Source organism: Chelonia mydas, chromosome 24 (genome assembly GCF_015237465.2).
Source record: "Chelonia mydas isolate rCheMyd1 chromosome 24, rCheMyd1.pri.v2, whole genome shotgun sequence".
Lineage (NCBI taxonomy): Eukaryota > Metazoa > Chordata > Testudines > Cheloniidae > Chelonia > Chelonia mydas.
The window spans coordinates 436888-464212 of NC_051264.2; the positions used below are offsets into that span (position 1 = coordinate 436888).

The 27325-nt window shown below is 53.9% G+C and overlaps 2 protein-coding genes across 10 annotated transcripts; both read left to right on the plus strand.

The window, feature by feature from the left end:
* LOC102942773 (dual specificity protein kinase CLK2) lies at window positions 1-27308 on the plus strand. Of its 9 annotated transcripts, XM_037883661.2 has the most exons (20): window positions 1-203; window positions 3525-3694; window positions 4095-4332; window positions 6114-6210; window positions 6562-6628; window positions 6941-7057; window positions 7329-7495; window positions 7925-8019; window positions 8922-9051; window positions 9359-9441; window positions 9706-9785; window positions 10070-10160; window positions 20620-20697; window positions 22504-22647; window positions 22820-22943; window positions 23112-23240; window positions 23614-23773; window positions 24285-24386; window positions 24611-24728; window positions 25014-27308. In XM_037883661.2, exons 2-20 carry the CDS (start codon window positions 3525-3527, stop codon window positions 25158-25160), a joined length of 2337 nt encoding a protein of 778 aa, XP_037739589.1. In that variant the 5' UTR covers window positions 1-203; the 3' UTR covers window positions 25161-27308. The 9 variants fall into 9 exon arrangements, with proteins under 9 accessions (XP_037739589.1, XP_037739585.1, XP_037739587.1 ...); XM_037883657.2 differs by lacking the exons at window positions 20620-20697; window positions 22504-22647; window positions 22820-22943; ... (3 more) ...; window positions 24611-24728; window positions 25014-27308 and adding an exon at window positions 10623-11281 and having other exon boundaries at window positions 2-203; XM_037883659.2 differs by lacking the exons at window positions 20620-20697; window positions 22504-22647; window positions 22820-22943; ... (3 more) ...; window positions 24611-24728; window positions 25014-27308 and adding an exon at window positions 10623-11281 and having other exon boundaries at window positions 2-203; window positions 6117-6210.
* Window positions 14375-18953, plus strand: LOC122463761 (complexin-3-like). The gene is made up of 3 exons (XM_043535418.1): window positions 14375-16860; window positions 17180-17267; window positions 17653-18953. Exons 1-3 carry the CDS (start codon window positions 16709-16711, stop codon window positions 17857-17859), a joined length of 447 nt encoding a protein of 148 aa, XP_043391353.1. The 5' UTR covers window positions 14375-16708; the 3' UTR covers window positions 17860-18953.
* Window positions 27309-27325: the final 17 nt, after the last annotated feature.

Consider the following 27325-nt stretch of genomic DNA (forward strand, 5'->3'; position numbering starts at 1 on the left):
CCCGCGGACTCGGGAGCGCGCGCGGCCTGATCGGAAGGGCCCCGAGCTGGAGGGAGCGGAGGCGGAGGCGGAGGCGGGCCCGGCGCGGGGCCCGGCGGGGAGCGGAGCCCGAGGAGCCGGAGCGGGGCCCGGATCCCCGGGGGCCCACGGCCGCCAACACGGACTTCCTGTGGGACAAGCGCACCGGGCTGGCGGCGAGGAGGGTGCGGGCCGGGCCTGGGCTCGCTGTGGGGGAGGGGCCGGGCGGGATATCGGGGGGGCTGGGGTCTGATGGTTGGGGGCTCTGGCAGTTTGGGGAGGTGTCAGGCCGGCGGGGGTCTGAGAGCTGAGGGGGGGCTGGCAGTTTGAGGGGTGCGGGAAGGAGGGTGGCTGGTAGTTTGGGGGGTGTCTAGTAGCCCTGGGGGGTCTGACAGATGAGGGGGGGTCTAGCAGCCCGGGGGGGGGGTCTGACAGTTGAGGGGGTGCGGGAAGGAGGGGGGGTCTAGCAGCCGGGGGGGGTCTGACAGATGAAGGGGGGTCTGACAGTTGAGGGGGTGCGGGAAGATGGGGGGGTTCTAGCAGCCTGGGGGGGGTGTCTGACAGTTAAGGGGGTGTGGGAAGGAGGAGGGGTCTAGCAGCCGGGGGGGGTCTGACAGATGAAGGGGGGTCTGACAATTGAGGGGGTGCGGGAAGATGGGGGGGTTCTAGCAGCCTGGGGGGGTGTCTGACAGTTAAGGGGGTGTGGGAAGGAGGAGGGGTCTAGCAGCCGGGGGGGGTCTGACAGATGAAGGGGGGTCTGACAATTGAGGGGGTGTGGGAAGATGGGGGGGGGTCTAGCAGCCTGGGGGGGTCTGACCGTTGAGGGGGTGCAGGAAGATGGGGGGGGGGGTCTGGCAGCTCTGCAGGGAGACTTGGGTGGTCGCCTCTAGCAGGCATTGCTGCTGTCGTCTTGCTGTCCCCAGACAGGAGCAGGTGCCTGTGTGGGTGATCGCTGGTGGGGAGCAGATGCTGGGGCCACATTTCTCCTTCTCCAGTGCCAGTGCTGAAAATATTGGGATCCCAGTGCTGGTGCTTCCTATGGTCTGTCTCTAGGAGCAGCCCCCCCTCCCCTGCTGGCTGCTCAGAGTTCATATGATCTGGGTCGCTCTGCAGCCTGATCCAGTGAAGGGCTTCCAGGACCAGGTGGAGCACTGAGCAGAGCTCACTGTGCCGGGGAGCAGGGCTCGGGGGTGGGATCAGAGCAGAGGTCTGGGAGCCAGGATTGGAGGGCTCTAGTTCTAGCTCTCACTTGTTTTGTGCCCTAGGCAATCTCCTTCCCTTGTACCTCAGTTTCTCTGTCTGTAGATGGGAATCATGACATTTTCCTGTCTTCCGGGGTATCTGGATTAATTCAGTGGTGTCTGGAAAGTCCAGTATAAATGTTTACAGTGGTGGCCTTGATCCCTGGAGGGACCACGATCAGCAGCAGCTGGTTGCTATTTCCATTTCAGTCTCTGGTGGTTTTTATAACTGGACAGTGAGTGGGAATATGACGTGCTAGCTCAGAATTGGTATTGGTTCCTGAGAGTGGCACCCCTTTTACAGCTTCTGCTGGCTGCTGCCCAATTAAGACATTTCATCCCTTCCCCCCTCCTCTCCCATGCTCCAGTTTCCCTATCTGTGAAATGGAGATGATTATTGCCTGCATTTGAGGGGTGGGGGGCATGTGAGATTGAATTAGCAAATATTTGTGAGGTACTTCGAGAGCCAGTGAGCAAAGAAGGCATCAGGGAAGTGCACACTGTTAGCATTTTAATTGGCCTACCCTGGGAATGTGTCTGCATGCCCAAAGGGGCATGTGATTGCCTTGCAGTACCAGTCCTATGGGGACCGTTCACAAGACCTGCTTGCTGCTGTATTGCACACCAATATCCCGAGAAGTTCCCCTTAGAGCTTGCCTGCTTCCACTAGGCATTTGGGCCAGATGCCAGCAGCACCCGGAGCTCTGATTCGCCTGCCTCCTTCCTCTCCCAGGTGGCTTTGCTTTTCTGGGTCTTGGAAGGGGCAGGGCTCCAGAGTATGCTGGCTGTCAGTGTGCTCATTAGGAAATGAAGGACTGATTGGGGGTGGAACGTACAGATGCTGCCACTGGAATTGAACCTCTTCACTTGGGGATGGGGAGTAGTACAGACCCTTCTGTTGGGAAAAGGCACTCTGCTAAGGAGAGAGCAGCATGGATCCTGCCACCAGAGGGTCTATGTGTACCAGCCTAGGGGTCTGCTCCAGCACAGAGGTCCTTTGATACACTTGGGTAGTCGTCTTCCCCCCCATCCAGTTCAGAGACATGAGTGAGCAGCCCAGGCATCCTCACCTTTCCTTGTTTGGAAAGTTTCCTTCTACTATTGAGTTCAGCTGATAGAATAAGCTCACTTGATGGGAGCAAAGTGTTTGGCCGTGTTGGTATGGAACTGGCTAGTTCTGGCCCTGCTCCTCTGAGGACATGACTGTGATCTTGCCCTGGGTGCCCAGAACTTCACACCCTCTGCCCAGAACCAAGAAAAACCTGTGATTCCCAGACTTGCTTGTATTCTTCAACTGTTCCAGCCTGCAGCACCTGGACCCCTCAATGACATGTCCCTGGGGCTTTGTCCCTTCCAGAGAACACTGAGGGGCTCAGTGAGTTCCTGTAACTTTTGCAACCCATCCCTGTGCAGGCAGAATTTGAGAGAGCCCCCTCCAGCTGCACCATGAAGCTCACCCTGAGTTGCCTTCACTCAGAGAGGCTCTGACTGGAGATAGTAGGAGAGGCTGAGGGTGTTTTTGATGAACTCTCCATTGATGTAGAGCTGAGACCAGAGGCTGGGCTTAACTTCCTGGGGCTGCCGATGCCATGTGCTGGATAAATGGGTGTAGGCCCAGAATGGAAACTCTTTGGAATCTGAGAGGGAGAGGCCTGGTCAGAAAAACAAGATTTCAGTACAAAATGGGTTGCAGGGTGAAATGAGCTGTTTTCAGAGACCAGCCAGCTTCTTTCCTGCCTCTCTCTCTCTCTCCTGGGGCCCTGCCGGCCTTGTAATGCATTCTGATCACACACTGTGTCGTACTTACCCAGGAGCTCTTTAGGGCAGAGAGCTCTCTGCCTTAAAGTCTGGAGCTGGAGTCTTCATCCCAGTTCAGCGTGTGGTCCAACAGCCCTTAGCACAGTCCAGACACAGCCCCAGTCAGGCAGGGCTTGGGCTTGTGTTCGCAGCAGCTGGTGTTGCTGTCTTTGGGCTGGATGGGTCTCTGGGAGGTGTCCTGTGGCAGCAGCTAGCCTGGTGAAATGGTAGCTCCTGTACTGCTGACTGAGATGGGCCTGCCTGGGGGGGGGGGACAGGGACGGGGGGGGCGTCTGTCACCTCTTCTAAAAGGGCATGTGGGGAGGTTGGTTTCTGACCCATTGCTCTTTTGGACAATTTCTCATTCTTGCTGCTCCGTGTGATGCTCATCTGGGGTTGGTTCCGCTTGGGCTTCCTCTGCTGCCAGGCACCCTGGGGGTCACCTGCTGGTTCTGCCCTCTCATCTAGATGCCTCACTCCAGAAGGTACCACTCGTCAGAGCGCAGCAGCCGAGGCAGCTATCACGAGCGCTACAGAAGTCGCAAGCACAAGAGGCGGCGGACGCGGTCCCGGTCAAGCAGCAGCGAGCGTGACCGGCGGCACCGGCGGGAAGACAGTTACCATGTTCGCTCAAGGAGGTGAGTGCTGGGGCCAGGCTGGGACCTGGCTGCATCCCTGTAACTGCACTGAAGGCAGCTGCAGTCAGCTCAGTTTCTGCCAGCCAAGTGGCCTGGCAAGTTGGCAAGACTGCCCTGGTGCCCCAGGTTGGAGGAAAGACTGACCAGCTGTCCCCTGCCAGTCGCTCAGGGGGGAAGTGCACTGAAGGCAGGAAGGATAGGATGGTGTCTGGAGGATTATTGCCAATGGGGCTGTGGGGAGAGCTGCTTTAGTCCTTCCTGGGGGAGCATGTGAGCAGTCACTAAAGCCTGAACTCAGGAAAGCCCCAAACCCTTCATCTGCTCAGACAGAGCTGGGGCTTGCTGCTGCTTTCCAGCTGGGCCCCAATCATGTTCCAATTACTCTGCTTCCCCACCCCAGCTACGACGACCACTCTTCAGACAGGAGAGCCTATGACAGGCGCTACTGTGAAAGCTACAGACGGAATGACTACAGCCGTGAACGCGGGGAAGCCTACTACGAAGCTGAGTACCGCCACTCTTATGAGTACCGGCGCTCCCGGGACCATGACGGCAGCTACCGGAGCTGCAAAAGCAGCCGGCGTAATAAGCACAGGCGGAGACGGCGCCGCAGCCGGTCCTTTAGCCGCTCCTCATCGGTGAGTACCCTGCCACTCCAGATCTTTCCCTGTAACCTTTCTCTCCCAGGTTGTGCGCTTGGTAAGTAGGACACTCACTTACTTTTTTACGCAGTCTCAGACTCAGCTTGTGAAATGCATAGAAAAACCTAGTGCAGGCAGCTGCTCCCGTCCGCCGTCCTGATGCACCAGTGCAGCGGCTGCCCTGAGCCTGATGGGCCCAGGCAGCTTTCAAGCACCTCCTGGGTTACTCACCCTCTAGTAGGAGAAACCAGGAGAGGAGCTGTGTGCCCCACGGGGCCCAGTGCACCCCATGTGGGTCTGTGCAGCCCCCACCTCTTGTTTCCCTGGTGGTGACGCTGTGACTGTCGTTGTTGTGTGTGGTGTTTGTATCATAGTACTGCTTAGGGGCCACAACTAAGCAGCGGGGTCTCTGTGCTGGGCAGCATGGAAGTGATAAAATGGTCCCTGCCTCACATAGCTCAGTATCGCTGTGACTGAAGGACTGGCCCCTGCAGCCCCCAGTGCCTGGCATCCCCACTGGAGTGGTGCTGTGGCAGGAGGCCTGGTCCCTGCGGGGGCTCAGCTCTTGTGTCTGCAAAGAGCCGTCCCTTGGCTGCTGTTGGGTGGGCCCTGGCTATTTAAGATGTTGTGCAAGGGGCTCTGGCAAAACAGTTTGGCACGCGGACCAGTCAGTTCAGATGGAGGCAGCAGGCCCTTTCCAGCATAGGGTCCCCAGCCTTCTTCCTCTTGCCTACGCTGCTGCTTGCCTTCCGTTTTCTTTAGGCCCAAGATACTCTGTCTCCACTTGGTGTCCTGGCCGCATGTTCAGGGCTGTTCCAGGACTAGGATGGGAGTCCTGGGCTGGAGATGGGGCCCCCAGGCTGCTGGCTCTTTGCTCCCAAGTGTGGGGTTACTTAGCTGAAGAAGAACTGAAAGCAGGAACTCTCTCTCCTCTGGTGCAAGTTTCTCATCTGACCTCATCCCAGGCTGTGCCCATTCCACTGTGTGCTCCTTTTCTCTGTGGGTTAGCCCCTCCAGGACCAGTTCTGTGAGGGGAGGGCAGATGAAGAGGTCTGTGATCTGCCTCTGGGGCTGTTACTCACAAGGTCTGTGTGGTTCTGGATGCAGCGTTGTGCTTCGTAAACCTCTTAATTCTTCCTTCTGTGTTGGGGTGGGGAAGGCTGTTCTGGGGGGCTGTTGGAAAAGGGTGGGGATGTCTGTGCAGGGGCAGCTTGGCCCTTTGCTTGTGATGGATTTCCCAGCACGCTGTCTGCCACTGCCTTTCCTTGGTGGCTGATGTGGGGCTGATGTGAGTCTCTCCCTGTGGTCACCGAACACTTGGGTGGCAACCGTGTGCTCTCTTGGCATTGATCCAGGACCTGAATATCAGCATTGCTCCCCTCCAAAGCCCCAGAAGATTGAGAGCAGCTGGCCCCCTCACACTACCCCTTTCCCTCCGCTAGCCCCTGTTCTGGTCTTCGCTCTTGCACTGGTTCGGGTGGGGCTGTTTGTAGGTTTTTTCTTTTTTTCTTTTTTTTTTCTTTTTTTGCTACAAAGAAAAGCAAACTGTTTTTTTCTTTTCTGAGCTAGTGTGTTGTATCTTGACATGTTCCCTTGCAATATCCCTATCGTTATATATTCCTCTGTGCCGTATGAATTGGCTGGGAATCTCCTCCTGCAACCCCTCCTCAAACAACCATGTGAATTTCCAAACCAACCAATGCGTGACGCTGGCTGCTGCGCTGGTTTGAAAATCTGATTGGCTGGTGAATGATGAATTCCCTGTCTGCCTGGGCCAGCAGCGGAGTCGACAGAGCAGCAGAAGGGCCAAGAGTGTGGAGGACGACGACGAGGGGCATCTGATCTATCGCGTCGGCGACTGGCTACAGGAAAGATGTACAGCCGAATCGTAACATAATTTAGCTCTCTAGTTAAGCTCCCATCGCAGTCGCAGATCTGTCTTATCTTTCTGTTCTGTTTTATTTTCATTGTTTTTAAAGAGAAACCCCCTTCCCTCCCTCCTCCCCTTTCGTTAAAGATATTAATTTTCTATTTTGCATTGTTACCAAAATACCAGGGAACTAGGGAAGTTGCCTTGTGCAGCTGGTGTCAGCATTCTGCTGCACTGGTGTCTCAAGCTGTGTGCAGGCTAGGTGTTGCAATGCATTCTCCTCTGCCTTGTGTATGCGCTGCACCCAGGTCCTGCTCACTCCCTCATGTCGCCGTCTCTCTCTCTCTCCCTCTCAGATGAGATTATTAGCACCTTAGGGGAAGGCACGTTTGGCAGAGTGGTGCAGTGTGTGGATCATCGGAGGTAAGTGTGCTGACTGGGCTCGCGCGGTGGGCGGGTAACCAGTTGAACTTGTGCGTAAAGGCTGGAGCTTTTGCGGGGAGATGAGCCCTCTCCCTCCTGGATTCCAGTTCAAATCCAGTGTGGATCAGTAGGGACCCAATGCTGATCCCATATGGTATGGGATATAATGGTGGGTCTTATAAACCCACCATCTCAGCCTGCACTGTCCAGCCAACCAAAGTCTCTGCTGGACCTGGCTAGTCCATGACACCCCTTCCACCGGGCGTGGGCTCAGCTCTGCAGTGACCTTGCTTTCTTCCTGCCTCTCCCCAGGGGGGGTGCACGCGTCGCCCTAAAAATCATAAAAAACGTGGAGAAGTATAAAGAGGCTGCTCGGCTGGAGATCAACGTGTTGGAGAAAATCAATGAGAAGGATCCAGAGAATAAGAAGTGAGTGTCCTGCTGTGGTGGAGCCAGGGAGGCAGTGTCATCCTAGCCCCTATGCCTTCCAGCTGCTAGGGAGCCGCCTGGCAGCCCATGGCAGGGTGTGGGGAGGCAATGCCATCCCTACCTGCCACACTGGGGTCCTGAGTCCATTGTTCAAAGTATGGTAGGGTTGGGGTCAGTCTTGGCTGCTCTGTGGAGATGCCCAGCCCTGTCGGGGGGTGGGGAACGGCCGGGGAGGACTAGGACTGTCTCTAACAGAAGTGTCTCCTCTCAGCCTGTGCGTGCAGATGTTTGACTGGTTCGATTACCATGGCCACATGTGCATCTCCTTTGAGCTGCTGGGGCTCAGCACCTTTGACTTTCTGAAGGACAACAACTATTTGCCCTATCCCATCCACCAAGTGCGGCATATGGCCTACCAGGTGTGCCAGGCTGTGAAATGTGAGTGGCAGCCGCTCCCCTCCCTGACAGGATGGGGCGGGAGGATCTTTGGGCCCCACCAGTGCCAGCTTTGTATCTGATAGGCCCAGGGCACTCCATCATTGAAAGGGGCTTCTGCAGATTCCAAGGCCAAGCCCTTCCTGCCCACCGGGAGAAGGAAAATGGTGTATTGTGGTGAACCCACCCTCCTTTACCCGTCTCTGCAAGAGTAGTAATCATGTGGGATGGGGACAGAGGGGTGCCACAGATCTGGGTACCCTCTCCTCCTGTGTCCCACAGCTCTGTGTGGAGCCCATCAGCTCCAGTCCCCCGCATCCTGAGCTGGAGCAGTGTCTGACAACGTAAACCACATTCACTGACCACTGCAAACTGGTGTCGGTGTCAGCTGGGTTTAATGGACTCTGACTCTGATCGTGTTTTCCTCCCCAGTTTTGCATGACAATAAACTCACTCACACGGACCTCAAACCCGAGAACATCCTCTTTGTGAACTCAGATTATGAACTCACCTATAACCTGGAAAAGGTAAAGGGGCTGCCCTCGCCTTAAGGGCCTCCTGTGAGGTGTTCTGGCCTCCCCTGGCCCTACAATCGGATAGGAAGGGGTAGGGGGGACCCGTTTTCCTGGTGGGAGCACTTGCAGCTGGATTGGGAGGAGGACTAGTGAATTGTGCTGTAGGGATAACATGATTTTGGTAATTAATTGATCTTTAAATATTCATGGTAAATAGGCCTGATGGGATGTTAGATGGGGTGGGATCTGAGTTACCCAGGAAAGAATTTTCTGTAGTATCTGGCTGGTGAATCTTGCCCATATGCTCAGGGTTTAGCTGATCGCCATATTTGGGGTCGGGAAGGAATTTTCTTCCAGGGCAGATTGGAAGAGGCCCTGGAGGTTTCTCGCCTTCCTCTGTAGCATGGGGCACGGGTCACTTGCTGGAGGATTCTCTGCTCCTTGAAGTCTTTAAACCACGATTTGAGGACTTCAATAGCTCAGACATAGGTGAGAGGTTTTTCGCAGGAGTGGGTAGGTGAGATTCTGTGGCCTGCGTTGTGCAGGAGGTCAGACTAGATGATCATAATGGTCCCTTCTGACCTTAGAATCTATGAACGATTCTGCAGTGTTGTTCTCCTGCCCCTGGGAGGTGGATGTGATGGGACTGATAGGGTTCCTGTGTCTGTTCAGGGCCCAGTTATCACATGAGTTGCCTGCATCTTCTGTAAACAGACAGCAGTGGCCCCAGGGTGCTCCAAGAGCTGGTGAGAGCAGCCTTGGCGCTTGTGGGTGGGCAGGAGTGGAAGGACAAGTGCCAGGCCTAACAATGCTCCTCCAGAGTGATCCATTTCTGTGGTGCCCTGCTGTGCAAGGGGCTGAGGCTGCTTGGTGAAACTCCTGTGTAACTGGTGCTTTCTCTCTCTCTCTCCAAGAAGCGAGATGAGCGGAGCGTGAAGAACACGGCCATCAGGGTGGTTGATTTTGGCAGTGCAACGTTTGATCATGAGCATCACAGCACCATTGTCTCCACCAGGCACTACCGAGCCCCAGAGGTCATACTGGGTAGGTACTGCTGGCTCTGCACGCTGGGCTGCAGGACGCTGGCCCCTGAGTTCCCAGGGATCACACTGAGTAGGCACCATGGGCTCTGCCTGCTGAGCTGGGGGCTGTTTGCCCCCCTGCCATGCCATTTTTCTGGAAGTGCCAGCAGATGCACAGCTCAGAGCACTGGCTTCAGTACAGGCTGTGAGCATGCTGAGTGTCAGTCAAGGCAAAAATTTCCTTTGGCAGCAGCTTATAGAACAGGATGTTTGCAGATCTTGTGCAGTGACTGCTCTTTCCCTCTGGTAATAACCCCTCTGCTTCTTAGAACTCGGCTGGACCCAGCCCTGTGATGTGTGGAGCATCGGCTGCATTGTCTTCGAGTACTATGTGGGCTTCACCCTGTTCCAGGTGAGACTCACGTCCTTGCTCCACAGCCAGCTTCAAGCTGATGGAGGCAAATCCTGGCAGTCTCCCACTATTGTTTTGGGACATCCAAGCCTGGGAGTGGGTTCTCCCTATCATTGGTGTCCTCTGGCGCTGTAGTCAGCGATGCGCTGGGCACTGGCTGACATCCTAACATCAGTGAGCTGGACAATCCCCAGAGCTGTGCAGGAGTCCGAGTCTGCTTCATGCCATCCCTTTTTGAGCTGGGCCAATCTGTCTCTCTTCCAGACTCATGACAACCGGGAGCATCTGGCCATGATGGAGAGGATCCTGGGTCCGATTCCTTCCCGGATGATCCGAAAGACCAGGTGAGAGAGACTGGCGGGATGCTGCAGGACCTGCCATTTGCTCTCCTTGCCTCGTTTCCCTGTGGTGGTTCCTGATGATGCAGGGCTTGGGCTCAGGGGTTGCTTACTGAATCGATTCTGTTTACAGTGCTGTTCCGGAGTAGAGCAGCCGAGCATGCCTGTGACCCCCGCCCCGTAGAATCTGGGTGGCTGAGTCTCTATGGAGGCAGGGGGTCTCCACACCAGCTCCACCATTGCTCAGTCCCTTCTGCTGTAACCTCCTGTGTCACCTCTTACTCTGGCAGGAAGCAGAAATATTTCTACCATGGTCGCCTGGACTGGGACGAGAACACCTCTGCTGGCCGCTATGTCCGTGAGAACTGCAAACCACTGCGGGTAAGGCAGGTGCTCCCAGCTGGGGCACCCCTCCCTGCCCATGGGAACTCTTAATGCCTGCCACAGCTCCTGAGAATTTGGACTCTGTGTAGCCAGCAGAGCTGTGAACATGGCCTGCTGGGAGCCACTGAAAGGCTCTGTCCACATGGCTTCTTGATGGAACCTGGAACTGAGTTAGAGATTGAGACTGGAAATGGAAAAGGTAGTGAGGGGAGCTTAGCCAGAAGACTGGGAAGGGGGTTGGAGGCTAAGAAGCCCTGGGGGAGGTGCCTGTGAAGGAGAGATGAGAACTGGACAACATATGCTCATTAGAATGCTCCACAACTTTGGAGCCTTCTAGGTCCTGAGCCCTAACTGGGCTCTTTGCCCCGGAAGTGTATTGGGAGCTCCCAGCTGTGCTGCAGCGAGAGTGGCGGGCCACGCTTCGTCTTTCTCCCTGACTTCTCCCCCTCATCTCCCCAGAGATACCTGACCTCTGAGGCTGAGGACCACCACCATCTCTTCGACCTCATCGAGAGCATGCTGGAGTATGAACCGTCAAAGCGCATCACTCTGGCCGAGGCACTGAAACACCCATTCTTCGACATGCTGAAAACAGAGCCAAGCACAAAAGTGTGGGACTCTAGCCGAGACATCAGCCGGTGACGCTGCTGGTGCCCAGTCTGTCCTCAGATTCTAGCCCCCGTGGAGGCCTGTGTTATTTCTATTTGGACACTTGGTGCTTTTTTTATACAAAAAACCCCCCCAAACAAAATCCCCTAAATCTTTTTGTTACCATGTAAAGCTGTTAATATGTGAGATAGTGTAAATACCCGAATCTATATCTGCCTTTGAGCTCCGTGGACCCAAGCCCCTGCTGCTGCCATTACTCCTAGGGAAGGGGCCTCCTACGTCCATGCTGTGAATACCTCTGTTCATGTGTTGCTTTGTCTCCTGTTCTCTCTCCCTGCCCTCCCCAGGGCTCCTGGCTGTCTGTAGCTCATCCATTTCCTTGTAAGTTATGAAGCTGGTGGGGTCGCATGGGAATTATTTTTTGGATCTATGTCATAGCCCATCCCCGCACCAGAGTTTTATATGAATTTTGTACAGTCTTTGTGAAAATAAATATGAAGTCAATTAAACTTCCTGGCCTTTCTCCCGGTCTGTGTCCAGACTATTGGGACCCATCTTGGCATTTTCCGGTGCCCTGGGGTCGAGGCGCTGCTTCCCCATTCCAGGAGACGGGGCATGTGGTGCATGTGACATTAGCCTAAATATGAACATTAACCCCCAGATCTTTACTAATTCCCTGGAAATGGAGGCTCAGCTTCTGTCTTGTATTGGGTAGTAAATGTACCCTTGGTGGTTCTTTTGGGCACTGCTGCTGCAGAGGATGGAAGGGAGTCTCTTTGTCCCAGCAAGAAGATACTTGAGGGGACTGGATCCCTGTATTGGTATCTGCTCTGCTCGACCCATCTCCAGCTGTGAAACTCATTCCAATCTTGAATGCTTGACTGGTGCCCAAAAATGCACCTGCCAAGGGTTCCTCTTGGTGTGAGGGCTGCAGCAGGATCTGAGCTATAAGCCCTGATGCCTCAGTCCTGTTCCAGAGTTACTGCTGTGTAACTCTGATTCAATTAGAGGGTGAAGACCGGGCTGGGTACAGGGACAGCTCTGCAGTTTTGCAGCCAGAACTCCTTCCTGAGGGTGAGCCGTTCCAAGCAGTGGGGTCATCTCCTGTCTGCATTCCTCTGATGGACTTCCTATGCATTGTCCTTTGCTCTTGTGCCTTCTGTAGCTGCCCTGTGTTACCTAGTAGCCTTGGCACTCTGCAGAGGTCACTTCAGCAGGGCTCCTGGTCTTCCAGCCTGGCTTGTTGGCTGTAAGAGGATTGGAGAGGTCAGTTGATGTTCCAGGGGGCAGCAGACCATGTGCTGGCTCCTCTCTGGAAAAGCCTTATTATTTCAGGATTAGTGTTCTTTGGTGGGAAGGTGCTAAATATGAAATGCAGCCAGCTCTGGGGTAGGGCTGGCAGCCCGTTCCTTCTAAAACAGGAAGGACAGAGCGGACTTTAAGCCCGGGTTGCTGTGACAAATCCAGATTTTTAAAGTGTCCCAGGCTCATTAATGTCTGTACCAAGTGAGCCTGAGTGTTTGAAGTCTTGCCAGATCGTGTCACTCGCCCACAGGATGTATTGGTATTGACTGTATTAGTGATGGCTGTCAGGAAAACTCTCTAGGTGCGCTGTAGCTATCCCTTTGCAGGCGGCCATCCCAACAGGAGCTTTTCTTACCCAAACTCAGTGTAGCCACCTCTTCAGCTGCTGAGCTATTCTCGCTGTTTCTCTCTGCTCTTTTACCAGCTGCACAGCAGGGGCTGTTGTCTGAACTGGGCTATCTCCAACTGGAGCTTGCAGGGAAGTTACAAACATAGTGGAATCTTCATGTTAGTTCTTGGTTAAATGTTTGGCAGGGAAAGTCTCCTAGAGGGCTGAGGGGAGAGACAGAACAGATGCGTGAGGAGCCCTCATGTAGGGTGCTTTGCTAATGCACCATCTGGCTATGACAGACTGTGTCCTAGCCTAGCGCCCTGTCATCACTCAGAAGGATAAAGGAATAGCTCAGTTTCACCTGGAGTTAGTGAGACCTGAGACTTGGGTGAGGGATGAGGTGACATTGAGTCATCTTCGTGTCCTGATTCAAATTTAAGGCGCTTGGGCTGGGAGCATTAATCTGCCTCAAGCTGCTGGCTGAGCAGCACTGTTGATCACATTGCAGTGACACAGTGAGCATCCAGGATTGAGCACAGGAAAGCCTGACACCACTGTGCCGGTCGTCAGTGTCCAGCTGAGGGCAAGTAGGAGCTGGATCTGAGTGAGTAACCTGTCCCCTGTACCCAGCTTAGGTCTGGGAGAGAATCCCCATTTCCAGCCTGACCACCAGCCCTCAGCCTCCCGGGTAGCAACACAGCTAACTCCCTTTGCAGCTTGAGAGAGATAGGACCAGAGTTCTGCTCTGGACATTATGCACTAAGCTACCAAGCCCTGTGCTATCAGTCTGGCAACCTGGAGATTAGGTGGGGAGTGGCTGCATTTGGGCCACACATTCCTTATAGCTCCTCTCTTGCTCTCCTAGAGGATGGATGATAATCTGTGGCCACGAGGCAGGTGCAACTGCTGCCCAGGTACTGAATTCCTGGACCTGTGTCTGGCTCGGCATGCATGCCCTTTGTGCTCCATACAGCTGCTGTGTGTCTCCAGGTGATGTCTGAATGTGAAATGTTAGTGGAACCAGCTGCACTGAGGGTCCCTGTATCCTGATTTGAGCTGGCCAGGAGGTGCAAAGCCTCTGGAATTTGCCTATCTGTCTGTCTCTGTCATGCCAGAGATTCCCCCCAGACCAGCTTGGGACTGGGACATCCCTACAAATAGGGGGAATCCCTCCCCATTCCCTACATGGATTCATAGATTCCAAGACCAGAAGGAACCACTGTGATCATCTAGTCTAACCTCCTGAATAACACAGGCCGGAGAAATGCCCTCAAATAATTCCTAGAGCAGCTCTTTTCAAAAAAATCCAATCTGGATTTAAAAATTCAGTGATGGAAAATCTATCATGACTTGTTAAATTGTTCCAGTGGTTAATTACCCTCACGGTCAAACATTTACGCCTCATTTCCAGTCTGAATTTGTCTAACTTCTACTTCCAGCCATTGGATCGTATTATACCTTTCTCAGCAAGACTGAGGAATCCATTATTAAATATTTGTTCCCCATGTAGATACAACTGTAATCAAGTTGCCCCTTAACTTTCTTAGGCTAAACAGAATGAGCTCTTTAAGTCTATCACTATGTCATGTTTTCTAATCCTTATTCTTACGGCTCTTTTCTGAGCCCTCTCCAATTTATCAACATCCTTCTTGAATTGTGGGCACCAGAACTGGACACAGTATTCCATCAGCAGTTGCACCAGTGCCAAACAGAGGTTATTTTACCTCTCTCTTCCTACTCGAGAGTCCTCTGTTTATGTATCCCAGGCTTGCATTAGGTCTTTTGGCCATGGTGTCACATTAGGATTTCAAGTTCAACTAATTATCCCCCGGAACCCCCATGTTTTTTCAGAGTCACTGCTTTCCAGGATAGAGTTTTCCAATCTGTAAGTATAGCCTAAGTTTTTTACTAGATGTATACATTTACATTTATCCGTATTAAAACGCATACTGTTGGCACCCAGTTTACCAAGCAATCCAGATGGCTCTGAATCAGTGTCCTGTCCTCTTCATTATTTACCATGCCCCAGATTTTTGTGTCGTGAAAATTGATGATTTTATATTTTCTTTCAGGTCATTGATAAAAATGTTAAATAGTGTAGGGCCAAGAACCAATCCCTGCAGGACCCCACTGTAAACACATCCTCTTGATGATGTTTCGTCATTTACAATTATATTTTGAGACTTATCCGGTTTTTTTAATCCATTTAATGTGTGCCATGTAACTTTTATATCATTCTAGTTTTTAATCAAAACGTTGTGCAGTATCAAGTCCAGTGTCTTGCAGAATTCTAAGTAGATTACACCAACACTATTCCCTGTAACAACGACACTTCTAATCTCATCAAAATAGAAAAAGATAGTTTGACACAATCTGTTTTCCATAAATGCATGTTGATTTCCATTAACTACATTACCTTCCTTTAATTCTTTATTAATCAAGTCCTATATCAGCCACTCCATTATCTTGCCTGGGATTAATGTCAGGGTGACAGGCCTATAATTTCCTGGGTCATCCCATTTACCCTTTTTAAATATTGGCACATTGGAAGAAAGCTAATCTTCTAGAACTTCCCAAGTACTCCAAGACTTACTGAAAATCAGCATTAATGGTCTAGTGAGCTCCTCAGCCAGCTCTTTTAAAACTCTTGGACCTGTTATCTGTTATCTGGACCTGCTGATTTAAAAATGTCTAACTTTAGAAGCTTTTGCTTAAAATTTTCCAGACATAACTTACTTTCCACAGCAATAGTATCACCATATGATGAGACTATCATCTGGTTTTCCGTCAAACACAGAACAGAAATATTTATTGAACATTTCAGTCTAATAATGGATCAATACCATTGTTAGGATTCTTTTTGTTCCTTATATATTTTGTTAAAAATCCTTATTGTCCTTAACCCTGCTGGTCATACATTTCTCCTGGTGTCCCTTTGTTTCCCTTATCAATTTTCTACAATACCGTACATACACATATTTATACCTGCCTTCACTTTCCCTGTAAACCGGGCTGTTTTTTTACCCAGCACTGCCTTCTTTCTCAATTGTTGGATTGTGCCTTTACAGGCATCTATTACATGTTGTTGTTCTTAAATGATTCCCAATTATCATTCACATTTTCTGACTAAATTCTCTCTTCCAGCTGACTTGGCTCGTAATTGTTTTCAGCTTTGTGAAATCTGCCTTTTTAAAGCACAAAGCATATATATTACAGGTGTGGACTTTATTCTGCTTGCACAGTATAAATGTGACCAAGTCATGATCACTTGTACTTAAGCTACCGTTAATTAATTAATTCCTCTATTTGTTAGGACAAGATCTAATAAAGAATTCCTCCATATTGACTGCAACACTTTTTGAGATAGGAAATTATAGATAATATTTACAAATTTCAAGTTTGTTTTAATACTGCCAGCATGAGATCTCCAGCATATTTCACTCAAATTTAAGTCCCCCATGATCCGTTTTTTTCCCTACACATCCTAGGAAGGTACATAAGGAGATGGTCATCCTGTTCTCTGGAATGGGTGGTCTGTAGCAGACACCAACTAATACCCAATGTTGTGCTTTATCTGTTAGGACACTGAGCCATAAACATTCAAGGTAATTTTCTTCTGAGGTATCAGAGAATCAGAAACAGGCAGTGCAATTTTTGGCATAGAGTGCCACTCTCTCTCTCCTTTTGCCCACTTGATCCTTCCTAAATAGGTTACAACCATTGATTTTAACATTCCAATCACACAAATGCAAATCATAAATGACCAATTCCAATTATATCATTTGTTACCCAGGCTTCTAGGCAATTGTATAGGCAATTTAAGAATTTCCTCTCCCCATGTCCTTAGCTTCCTTGATTAATGTTGTTCTCAACATCTCGATTTCGTGCTGAGTGCTCATATCTTCCTTCTTTTTACCCTCCCCTTTTACTATTAGTTTACACCCCGCTTGAGGTGTCTGCCCAGCCTGTCCTTGAGGGGATTGGTACTGCTTCTGCCGAGGCGAAGGCCATCCAAACTATACATTGCCCTCTCCCCCGAAAAGCTGGACCAATGTTCCACGAAACTAAAATCCTCTACTCCATGCTACTTACTTAGCCTGCAATTCACTTCCAGAATCTTCTGCTTTCTGTTTTCCTTTGCTCGTGAGATAGGAACAATCTCAGAGAAAATTGCTTCGATGTTCTTCTTCCTTTTCAGCACGGGAGGTCTGTCTCTGCACCTTTCACAGCACTGACTGCTGCTGTCCTTGCTGCCTCTGCTCCAGCCTCTCTGCTCACGTCTCCTCTCCAACTCGCACCTATGGAATCTGTGGTGAAGTCTGCTTTCAGGGCCCCAGTGAAACAGCTGCAGTGCTGCATCTCTGCTGACTTCCCCAAGGATAAGGACTGCCAAGCGTTGGTAGGCTGTGTAAAGAGTCCAGCAGAACAGAACCAGAGGATCCAGGGCAAGAAGTAAGAGCAAATGCCCACCTCACCATGCCCAGCTCAAAGAGATGTTTTAGGTCCTGCTTGGCTCTGATGGGGGTCCCCCCACATGTTGAGGGAACCCCTTTAATGACAGGCCTGTCTGTATATCGTTATCTTCTGTGTGAGATGTCCCTGGGTGAGCACAGAGCATGGCCCAGACTCAGAGGGCTGCATAGGATGGTCAGTCCATGAGAGAGTATAGCTCTCTGTCCCAAGGTTCCTCCACCCCAGTGAAACCCATTATACCTACTGCCCTGTTCTGATTGGGAGAAGCAGCTTGCTGACATAGTTCTTTCTAACTCAGGAGCAAACGGGACGTGGACTATGCTCAGAGAAAGGCTGAGCGTGCAGCCATCAGAACCCACATCAGAGAGAAGTACCAGCTTCCCAAGGTAAGGGGGAGCCAATTCAACAGGCCTGGGGAAGAGGAGACGTAGCTCCTCAGGGAGGCTTAGAGTTAGTCTGATGATTTTGCCTATTGGGTTGCATCCATTGGTCAGGTTCTAGCCCCATATGCTGCTGGGCAGACCCTGCTCCCAGCTCTGGGGCTGCTCACTTGCCTATGGAGCGCAGATAACTGCAAAATGCCCTACTTAATTTAGGAAGAGGAAAAACCTGTTTATATGGTAAGGCTGTGATGCTTCCTTAGGATCAAATGACCTGTGATCCTGGATGGACAGTTGTGTTAGGGCAGGGCCCTGCTTATGGTACCGGCTGGGTGGTTCTTCTTATGACTCCTCACACTGAACATCTTTCTCCTTTCCGTTTCCTCCTCAGAACAAGGTGGATAAGAAGCAGCTGGAGGCCATTGCGGGGAAGGTGAAAATGCTGCAGGCCCATGTGGCTGTGGTGAGGCCTCAAGACACCCCTGACTCTGACTCATGCACCACTGGCCTCAGCGCTATGGATCTCAGCTCCCTGAAAAAAACAACAGAGAGCACGATGCCGTCCCTGCGGCTGGGGCTGCGCTGTCCTATCATGTGAACAATCCAGCAGCTGGGGCACAACAGCCCAGTCTCTCTGCTCTGCTCCCTTCCCCTGTGGCTGTAAGAATTGCTGTTCTCACCCTCTTTGGATAACTATAGGTTGGTGGAGTTCAGGTAGGAGTTGGGTTGCTCCTCTGATGCAACCCTTGCTTCTATTCCATGAACCATCTCTTCCTTACGGTATGTTTTTGGAATCAGTAGTGTGGAAGTGGGATCACCCTGGAAGTTGCAGGGTAAAGCCCTGAACTTCTTACTGCTCTGGCTCCTCTGAAAGAAGGATTCACGAGTTTGTGCCAACCATGGTGAATTATAAGATACGGCACTTTGTGTTTGCACACACTTGTGAGCAGGGATTCTTGGGGAGTATTCAGGTCATTTGCACCAGGGCCTGAACATTTTATAGCCCCTCTTTGTAATTGTGTAAGATTTCAGCCTGCAGGCTGGGGGGTTGTGGTGGGTGCTTTCAGGAGGGAAGGCAAATCACTGAGTCACACGATGCCTAATGAATCTGAGTCCAAGGCCCTGGTGTGCTCACGTAGAATGGCTTGTGGGAACCACCCATCCTGGGGCAGCCAGGAAAGGGCGAAAGGCCGAGGACCAGTCCTGCCCTCAGTCCGTCGGCCACTGAAAGTTTACTCCGATGTCATGTTCCTTGCTCTTCCGCTGGTGTAAATTCCTCTGGACCGCTCTGAATTAAGCACACGTGCCTTCCCTTCGCAAATCCAGTGTCGTTTCCTGGCTCCCTCTTCAGGCTGTTACTCGGCCTACGGGGCCCAGCGGCCCCGGCCGGCCCGAGCCCCGGGGTGGGGGAAGCCCTCCAAGGCCCCCTCCCGTAACGATGGGTCTGGGGTGGCCAGGCGCGGACTGGGCCCAGGCTGGGCGGCTTGACGGGCTGGGGCGCTGGCTGAAGCTGCCCCGGCCCTGCTCCGCGCCGGCCGCGCTAGGGTGGGGGCAGGCGGGGCCCGGCTCACTGAGGGGAAAGGAAGACAAAATGGCACCAGCCGCCTGTCCTCCCCGCGGCCGGGTGTGTCACCCTGGAAACTACAGCTCCCAGCATGCCTTGCGGACCAGGCGGGCCCGTGTGTCCCAGCATGCACAGGGACCCAGAGATGACGGCGCCCTGGAGACGTTCTGGTCAGGCCGCGCGAGCTCAAGGGCTGGAGAAACTCCACGTCCCAGCATGCAGCGCGGCGCTCGGAGGTTCCAGCCCTGCGCATGCGCACACGCAGCCGCCGCGCGTGATTATGCCTCACAGCCCTCTGGTGCGGGGCTCCCGCCCCGCAACGTGGGCAGCGCTGGTGACGTAGGTGGGCGGGCAGCCAATAAGCGTCGGTCGGGCAGGGGCCGCGGACGCCGCCGAGTCGGACGGGGCCGGGGCCGGGGCCGGAGCCGGAGCCCGGCATGGCCCAGCACGGGGCGGGTAGCGCGGGGAACCCCTTCGAGGAGCCCGACAACCCCTTCCAGGTGCGCGGCGCGGCGCGGGGCGGGCCTGGGCCCGGGGGGGACCCGCAGGCTGGCCCCGGCCCGGCCTGGGCTGTGGCGGGGGCGGCAGCCGCGGGCGGCCCCGGAGCTTTCCTCCGGCAGCGCTTCCTGTCCCAATCTACGTCATCGGGCCCCGGGGGCAGCTTCGCGGGTCCGCCCTGAGCCCCGGGGAGCGGGCAGGCTCCCCGCAGCTGGCCGGGCCGGGCGGTGGCTCCCCGGTCCCGGGGGCGGGCGCGCCGGAGAAGGACCCGCCCGGGTTCGCGGGGCGGGAAGCCTCACGCCCCGGTTCCCGGTGCTCCCCGGCCCTGAAGTTGCCCCAGCGGCCTCCCTCCGCTCCAGCGCCCGCCTCTCGCGCGGGGTGCCCGGAGCCACGCAAGAGAGCGGGCGTCGGCCGAAGCCACGCGTGGGCAGGCTGCCGGCCGTCTCGGGCCGCTGCCCTGTCTTCCTGCCTCCTGCCAGCAAAGCCCCTTCCGGGCAGAGTTCCTCTGGGCGGCGTCCACTGACTCCCTTGTCGCCTTTGAGGAGCGGTGGGTGCTGTCCGGGGCTCTCTGCTCGGTGTCCCCGTCCGGTTCCCTTCGTTTGACCCTTTGACCGCACTCCCGTCCTTGTTGTTCATTAGTTGTCCCCTGTAATTATTTGGTATCCCAGGTCCTGGGGATCCCCCCCTTAGGCTGGGGGGGGATCCTTTAGCTGGGCATCCTCCAGCACTTCCTGGATCCCAATAACGCCAGCAAAGCCCTTGGCAGCCGGTCGAGTCTTCCTGGGAATTCTGCTTCCGAGGCCTTCTGGGGAGTCAGTCTGTTGCTAGGTGCTGTTTTCCCTCAGTTTGTCTCCTGAAAACACTAGATGAGCGAATTGTACGTGTCATTCAGCCCTTCTGACTCCCAAATGGGTCCCTTAGTGGGGTCCTGGGAGACCTGCCCCATTTGCTCTGTTGTGGGATTTGCTCCATCCTGCATGGTGGTGCCGTCGGACCAGCACTGCCCGTGCTGGCTTGAGCAGTTCTGTCTGTGTCCCAGTTCCTGGCTGCCGGAGCATCCCCTTGGCTTGAGTAAACTTATGAGCAGCGCTGGCTGCAAGGGCCTGGGGAGTGCTGTAGGTGAGAGAGTGCCCTCCGCATAGGGAGCGGCATGGCCTACAGGACGACGCTGCCCTGAGTATTGGGAGTGGGATGGCGTCTGTGGGAGCTGGGTGGGTTGCTGCAGGGCCTGGGGTATAGCGGGTGAATGAGAGCGCTGTTTGGTCATGGTGACTGCAAATTCATGCTCCGTTTCAGGATCCTGCTGTGGTGCAGCACAAGCCCAGCACGGAGTATGCGACGCTGGATGTGTACAACCCCTTTGATAACCAAGGGGTAAGGAAGCTTCTGGGCGCCGAGGGCAGTGCATTGGGGAGGAGCCTGCACTGGCCACAGGGTTCTAGTCCTCTGCATTGTTCTGGCTGTCCGTGGACATGCTCACTTTCTCCTGGGTTACATCCCAGACACCAGTCTGTGGCCTGCCACTCTCAGCTGGGGCTTGTTTGGCATCTGGCCAGCTCATGTGGGTTTCTTGGGAACAGGGGGCTCCGGGGGCTCTTACTTTGGTGGGAGGATAGTGTTGGGTTTCTCACGCTTACTGTGAGCTGAGTCCTCCTGTCCCCTACAACCTCTCATGCTGGGCTGGTTCGGTACATATGCATGGAGAGGGATCTTGTGTGTGGGTTAACAGCTGATAGAGCAGCAGTCTGTGATGCCCAGCTGTCATGCTGGCAGACCAGATGCCGGCTCATGCCAAGGCCCCTAGCTCTCAAGTGAACACTGACAGATGCACAGCTGGAAACCCGTCTGGCTCACCTGTATGTTAGCATTGTTAAAATCTTACATTTACAAGAATGTTTTGTGTTTAGACTTTATGGAATAGTTGTAAGTTGCTGCATGTATTAATCTCGCTTAGAACATCTGTACCCCATGTTTTGAAGTGGTATTAAGTATCTCATCCTCTATAATTGTATAAGTCAGGGGTTCTCAAACTGGGAGTCCGGACCCCTCAGGAGGTCATGAGGTTATTACATGGGGGGGTCACAAGCTGTCATCCTCCACCCCAAACCCCACTTTGCTTCCAGCATTTATAATGGTGCAAAATATATAAAAAAGTGTTTTTAATTCATAAAGGGGGTCGCACTCAGAGGCTGGCTGTGTGAAAGGGGTCACCAGTACAAAAGTTTGAGAACCACTGGTGTAAGTCATCGAACAGGAAAGGAGCATTAATTAATGTAAAATGGTGGCTTCCTACAGAAGGTGTTAGGTCCTTCCCTCCAAAAAGGCCCACTGAAACATAAAAGAACAAATACTTTAATTGCATTCTACACACACCCCTGCTCATGAAGTGGAGACTTGCATGGGAACTCATCTCATCACCTTGAACTCTTGGGGGGAACACATAAAAATCTCTAACAAGAAACTGTCTCACTATGCTGCTTGGACTTTGAGAGGGCAAGATTTCTAAGCATAAGCAAAGAATCCCCAGCTGCTTAGCCTGGGCTGACCCTAAAGGATGCACAGAGCTTGCATATTACAGCAGCGTCTACCTACCAACTTTTGGAACCTAAGACCCTAACTCATTTGTGTGTGTATGTTTACCTGATTTAACCTTGTAAATAACTGTCATTTCTATTTTTAACTAATAAACCTTTAGTTAATTATAGGACTGGCTACAAGTGTTCTCTTTAGTGTGAGATCTGAAGTACAGTTGAGCTAGGATAAGTGACTAGTCCTTCAGGGCTGGGATTAACCTGAATATTGTTGTGATTTTTTTTGGTTTAAGGGGCCTTCTGTTACAAAGGCAAGCTTGCCTAGGTGGCAAGATAGAGGGAGCAGAGTGCCGAAAGGGACTGTCTGTGACAGTGCCTGAGGAGTTGACGCTTGGCTGGTGAAATCTAAGTGTAGAACTGACAGCCAGCTTGGGGTTTCTGCCGTGCTTCTTAACGGTCTGCCCTGAGGTTGGTGCTCATGAGCCACTCCAGAAAGCTTGACACCAATTCTGGGCATTTGACTGTGAGTAGCTCCTATCTTACACACTCTGGGCCTGTACCGTCTCTTCCCCTGCTCATTGCCTCCTAGATATAAGCAGAAGACTGTGAGCAGTGTCCATGTCTAATTATTCTCTTATGTCTCCAATAGCCACCCCCTCCCTACCAGCCGCAGCCAGGGGCTCAGCCGACTCCACCAGTCACCAAAGTGCCCCAGCCGCCGGCCTCCGCCATGCAGCCCCACAAGAAGCCAAGCCCCCCAGAGTCCAAAAACTATGGCTCCTATGGAACTCAGGTGATGGGGGCAGGGCAGGGAAGCCAGCACACTGGCAATAGGGTTGGTTGACACCTGTGCTATCTCAGTGGGGACTGGTGGAATTGAGTCGCAGTTTGGAGAGGGTTGGGAGCAGCTGGTTTCTGGAACCCGTGAGCTGAGTTGTCCCCCCTTCTCGCTCTCTCTCTGTTAGGAGTCGACAGCAGCAGCTGCCACAGCTGAGCTGCTCAAGCGGCAGGAGGAGCTGAACCGGAAGGCGGAGGAGCTGGACAGGCGGGAGCGGGAGCTGCAGAACGCAGCTTTGGGCAATGCTGCAAGTAAGTGCTAGAGCCACTCTGCGGGGGAAGGTCAGCAGCCCAGGCTCCCTGGCCCAGTGCAGCTGGGAAATGACCCCTGCCCAGGCAAGGGGAACGTGGACTTCCTTTCCTCCGGGGAACTGCTGCATGGTCCCACTCTGGCCTCATGCTTTCTGCTTTGCTTGACAGTCAGACAAAACAACTGGCCTCCGCTGCCCTCCTTCTGCCCCGTAAAGCCCTGCTTCTACCAGGACATCCCTGTGGAGATCCCCATGGAGTTCCAGAAAACTGTCTCCTCCATGTACTACCTCTGGATGGGTGAGCATCTGGAGAAGGGCGCCAGGGTGCAGATCCTCAAGTGTGAGGAGGGGGTTTGGAGGGATGTGAATATTCCTGCATGTTGGGGGGGTGGGGGTGAAAGAGATCCTGCTGGGAGAGGGCAGGGGGAGGCACAGGCTTCGCAACATTCAGGGGGATGGGGCCTGGGACTGTGAATACCCTACATATGGGAGTGGTCCCCGGGAGGTGTGGTCCGGGAGGTGTACTCCCACGCTCCCTTAAGAGCAGCAGGATTCCTGACTCCCAGTGCTGGGACCAAAGCGGGTGGATCTTGCTGCTGTGGGCGGGGGTGACACACAGAGGGTTAGGGCTCTGCTGCCCCAGGGGTTTCCTAACCTGCTGTTTCTCTTAGCCAGCACCGTGACTCTCTTCCTGAACTTCTTGGCCTCCCTGGCCTGGTTCTGCGTGGATACCACAGCTGGTTCGGGCTTTGGCCTCTCTATCCTCTGGGTTCTCCTCTTCACACCCTGCTCCTTCCTGTGTTGGTACAGGCCAATGTACAAAGCCTTCCGGTGCGTCCCTGCTGGGAGTTCTGGGGCTGGCAAATCAATAGAGCCTCTGATTCTTGGGCAGCTCCATTCGTTTGCCGGGGCACCACAGATGTCCTGTAGCTGCAGTGGGTCTGCCTGGCTGTCGGCCTTGGTGACACCTCAGATCTTCCATGGCTTCCCAAGGGCTTCTGAGCTGTAGGCCCTGCAGCTAAACTCCTACGGGAGAAAGGGGTAAAGAAAGATCTCCACGCTCCCCCATTAGCATTGGCCCCGCCCTGGAGGAGGTGACTTGAGCGGCCCCGTATTGTGTCTGCCTTGGGGAATTAGGGAGGAGCCCCGCCCAGAGTCAAGTGCCCAAGTTGTGGGTGACTGAACTGTGTGCTCTCTGGGGGGTAAAGCAACAGGCCTGGCTGAACCTCCTGGGTCTGGCTGTTGCTTCTCAGGCCTGTGTTCACTGGCCCTGCTGGAGGAGGGAGGGGGAGGGAGATTCTAACTAACCCAGCCTCTCTCTCTCTCTCTCTCCCCCTCTCAGGAGTGACAGCTCGTTCAACTTCTTTGTGTTCTTTTTCATCTTCTTCGTCCAGGACATTGTGTACGTGCTGCAGGCCATTGGCATCCCAGGCTCGGGATTCAGGTAGGGGCCATGAACGGGCCCTTGGGGCCGCCTGGTGCTAGGCTCAGGGGAGCTGGCTCTCCTTTCTCTGGCCTTGCCCTGTGTTGCTTATGCAGAGGCCCTACTGTGGTGGCTGGTCCATCCCAGCAGGAGTGGGTGTTGGGCAAGGTTGCTGGGTGCTCCTGTCGTGGTGGGGAGGGGCTGGGAGTCTGTGCGCGTGGGCAGCCCACTCTCTCTCATTGCAGCGGCTGGATAGCGAGTCTGACTGTGCTGAGGAAAAACCAGGCTGCTGCTGTGATCATGATCCTGGTGGCCGTGTTCTTCACGGTGGTGGCCGTGCTGGGGATCATCATGCTGAAGAGGGTGAGTACCAAGTGGGGCCTCGGCCTTCTAGCAGGATCCCAGCCAGTGCTTTCCTGCCCCTGTGGTGCAGAGAGCTGGCTTCAAGCACATGCTGGAGTCCTGTGGGTCCTGCTGGACTCTTCAGGGCTTGGTTGAGCCTGCCCTGATTCTGGGGGATTGCACTCTAGCTAGGGTGCCCCCTCTCCTCCACCGTGTGGCCCCCTCAGAGTCTGTAGTAGTGCTGGGGTCCCAGTTTGGGTGCTGGGCCCAAGTACAGCATCCCTTGACCCTGGCCTTCTCTTCTAGATCCACTCCATGTACCGCCGGACAGGTGCCAGCTTCCAGAAGGCACAGGAGGAGTTTGCCACAGGTGTCTTCTCAAACCAGGCGGTGCGCACGGCAGCAGCCAATGTCGCGACGGGGGCAGCGGGCAGTGCCTTCCGGGCGCAGTAGGGGCAGGCCAAGCCCCTGGCTCCATCACTCTCACATGGGCTATTTTTAAAGAAAAGGAAACCAAGTTGCACTTTTCATTGGGTCCCTTTGTGTCTGCCTCAGCCAATCAGAGGCTGCCTCATCCCAGCTTGGAAGCACAGATGCCCAAATACTCTGCTGCTCTAACCTCCTCCCTCTTGGATGGGTGCTGCTCAGGTTTGTGCCATCCCTGTGGACAGAGGCTGTGGGGGAAGATGGGGTTTCCCTTGCGCTCAGGAAGGGGCTCTTTCCCATTTCAGTTCCCTCCATGTCCAGCACCAGCTGCTTGGGTGGGGTGGGAATTGTGCATGTTGCATTTCCTGGCTCTTCCTGGCCACAGCTGCACTGTTGGCCTGAGATCCCCAGACCCCTCCTGACCCATGGAATCGCTTCCTGCTTAACCCAGAGAGCCTGCTGCTTCTGTGCAGAGGGGGCTGACTTGTGTCCTAACTTCAGCCTCCCCTCTGTCCATTCAGGGGTAAGGCCATGAGGGCGGAGCTGGCTCTGGGCCAGGCATAGGTGGAGGTTTCTCACTGTACTGCCTTTGAAGTGGGACCTCCTTATCTGTCAAGGATACTTCCTCCAGTGACTACTGCTGCTGTGACCTCCCATGGGGGTGGGGCTGGCTTGCTGATTGGCTGTTGGCCCAGTGTGATAGTGAGGTGAGAATGGGGAGCAGCTTTGGGGCTGCTACCCAGCACATGTTGCGTGCAGTGAAGGGTAACTTTGATGCCAAGGAAATAACCTGGGCCTATGTCCCCAGCCCTGCAGCTACCCCACCCAGTGCTGTGGCTACAGCCTTTGGCCAGCACTTGCCTTGGGGCCCTATGGTGAACTCCTTGCTTGCATGATTAACAGGTGAGATGCCTGAGCTACTGCTCTGGGTGTTGAGGCTCCTTGTGCCTCTGAGCTGCCTGCCCAGTAGTACCAGTAGGCTGAGCCAAGCCTGGGGATCTAGGTTTACTCTGTCACTGGGGAAGTCGCAGAGCAGGCGCCATAGCCCTGGCTTCCCTGTCCCCTCTTGTGGGGGAGACGCTATGGACCTTGCATACCCTGGCTTAGCCGATGTAGCATGATCATTCTTTGTATGATTTTTCAGTGTCCCTGGGCATCAGCCGCAGGGATCCCCCAAATCTCTGCTCCATAGTGCCCAGTGCCCTACTCTACTGGCTCTGTGTTCTCTCCCAGCACCCACCTAGTGCCTCCTGCCTCCCCTCCCCCATGCTCCGGGGTCAACAATGTATAGGGTCATTCCTGCCCTGGCAGCACTCTATCACAGGCTGCCCCAGGGAAGCCAAACAGTGGAGAGGGGGCAGAACCCACAGCATGTTGGCTTGTGGATGGGACAGGTGTAGCTCTCCCTTCCCACCCTGGGAGCTGGGTTTTGTTGGCTTGAAACAGCTCTAATGTTCTGGCTGCTCCCTAGTGCTCTCTCTCCAGGCTGGCGGGGGGAGTCCAGGACTGAGGGGGCAGCCCCTTTCCCTGGGGTGGGGGGGCTGGGTGCAGAGTAGGTTGCACTGTTGGTTTGAATTCTTGCCTTGCCTGGGGCTGGGGATGACCAGCATGGCAGGAGCAACGAGCTTAATCTGCAGTCAGGGAGATTTAGGAAAACCTTTTTAGTGTCTAATCAAACTGGAAGGGTGGTTGAGTTCTTGACTAGGCTCTCAAGGGAGATGGGGGAATCCCTATCACTAGAGGTTTTTTAGGAACAGGTTGGACAAACACCTGTCAGGGGGATCTAGGTTTACTTGGCCCTGCCTCAGGGCAGGGGAGAGATGGACGGGACTTGCCCTCAGGTGGTGTCTTCCAGCACTACATTTGTGATTCCCTGCAGTGCAGCAGCCTGCCCTCAGCACTTCCTGGTTTCCCTGGAGTTGTGATGGCAGCTGTAGGAGGGGCAGGGATATGTTTCCTTTTTGCTGTCCTTCTGTCTCTGGAGTCGTGGGGCTGGGTGCCTAGGGACCTGTGCTGTCAGGGCATGTAAGAGGCAGAGAGCGACTGCTGGAGACTTTCCACACTACAGGTCACAATTCACCTGCCCCAGAACTGTGGTGGATTTTTTTTTCTGTGCCAAATGCAAAGCCAGCTTTGATTTTATTTAAAATAAAGTTTAACTCCTTGTTCTCCAGGGCTGTGTGTGTTGTCTG

What these genes read in the sequence shown, in the direction of transcription:
- LOC102942773 (XM_037883661.2), top strand. Translation starts at nt 3,525, where the DNA reads ATGCCTCACTCCAGAAGGTACCACTCGTCAGAGCGCAGCAGCCGAGGC. An exon ending in CATGTACTACCTCTGGATGG is followed by an intron (nt 23,241 to 23,613) that starts GTGAGCATCTGG and finishes TGTTTCTCTTAG; the next exon opens with CCAGCACCGTGACTCTCTTC. An exon ending in ATCCCAGGCTCGGGATTCAG is followed by an intron (nt 24,387 to 24,610) that starts GTAGGGGCCATG and finishes CTCTCATTGCAG; the next exon opens with CGGCTGGATAGCGAGTCTGA.
- LOC122463761 (XM_043535418.1), top strand. Translation starts at nt 16,709, where the DNA reads ATGGAATCTGTGGTGAAGTCTGCTTTCAGGGCCCCAGTGAAACAGCTG. An exon ending in CAGAGGATCCAGGGCAAGAA is followed by an intron (nt 16,861 to 17,179) that starts GTAAGAGCAAAT and finishes TTTCTAACTCAG; the next exon opens with GAGCAAACGGGACGTGGACT. An exon ending in AGAAGTACCAGCTTCCCAAG is followed by an intron (nt 17,268 to 17,652) that starts GTAAGGGGGAGC and finishes TTTCCTCCTCAG; the next exon opens with AACAAGGTGGATAAGAAGCA.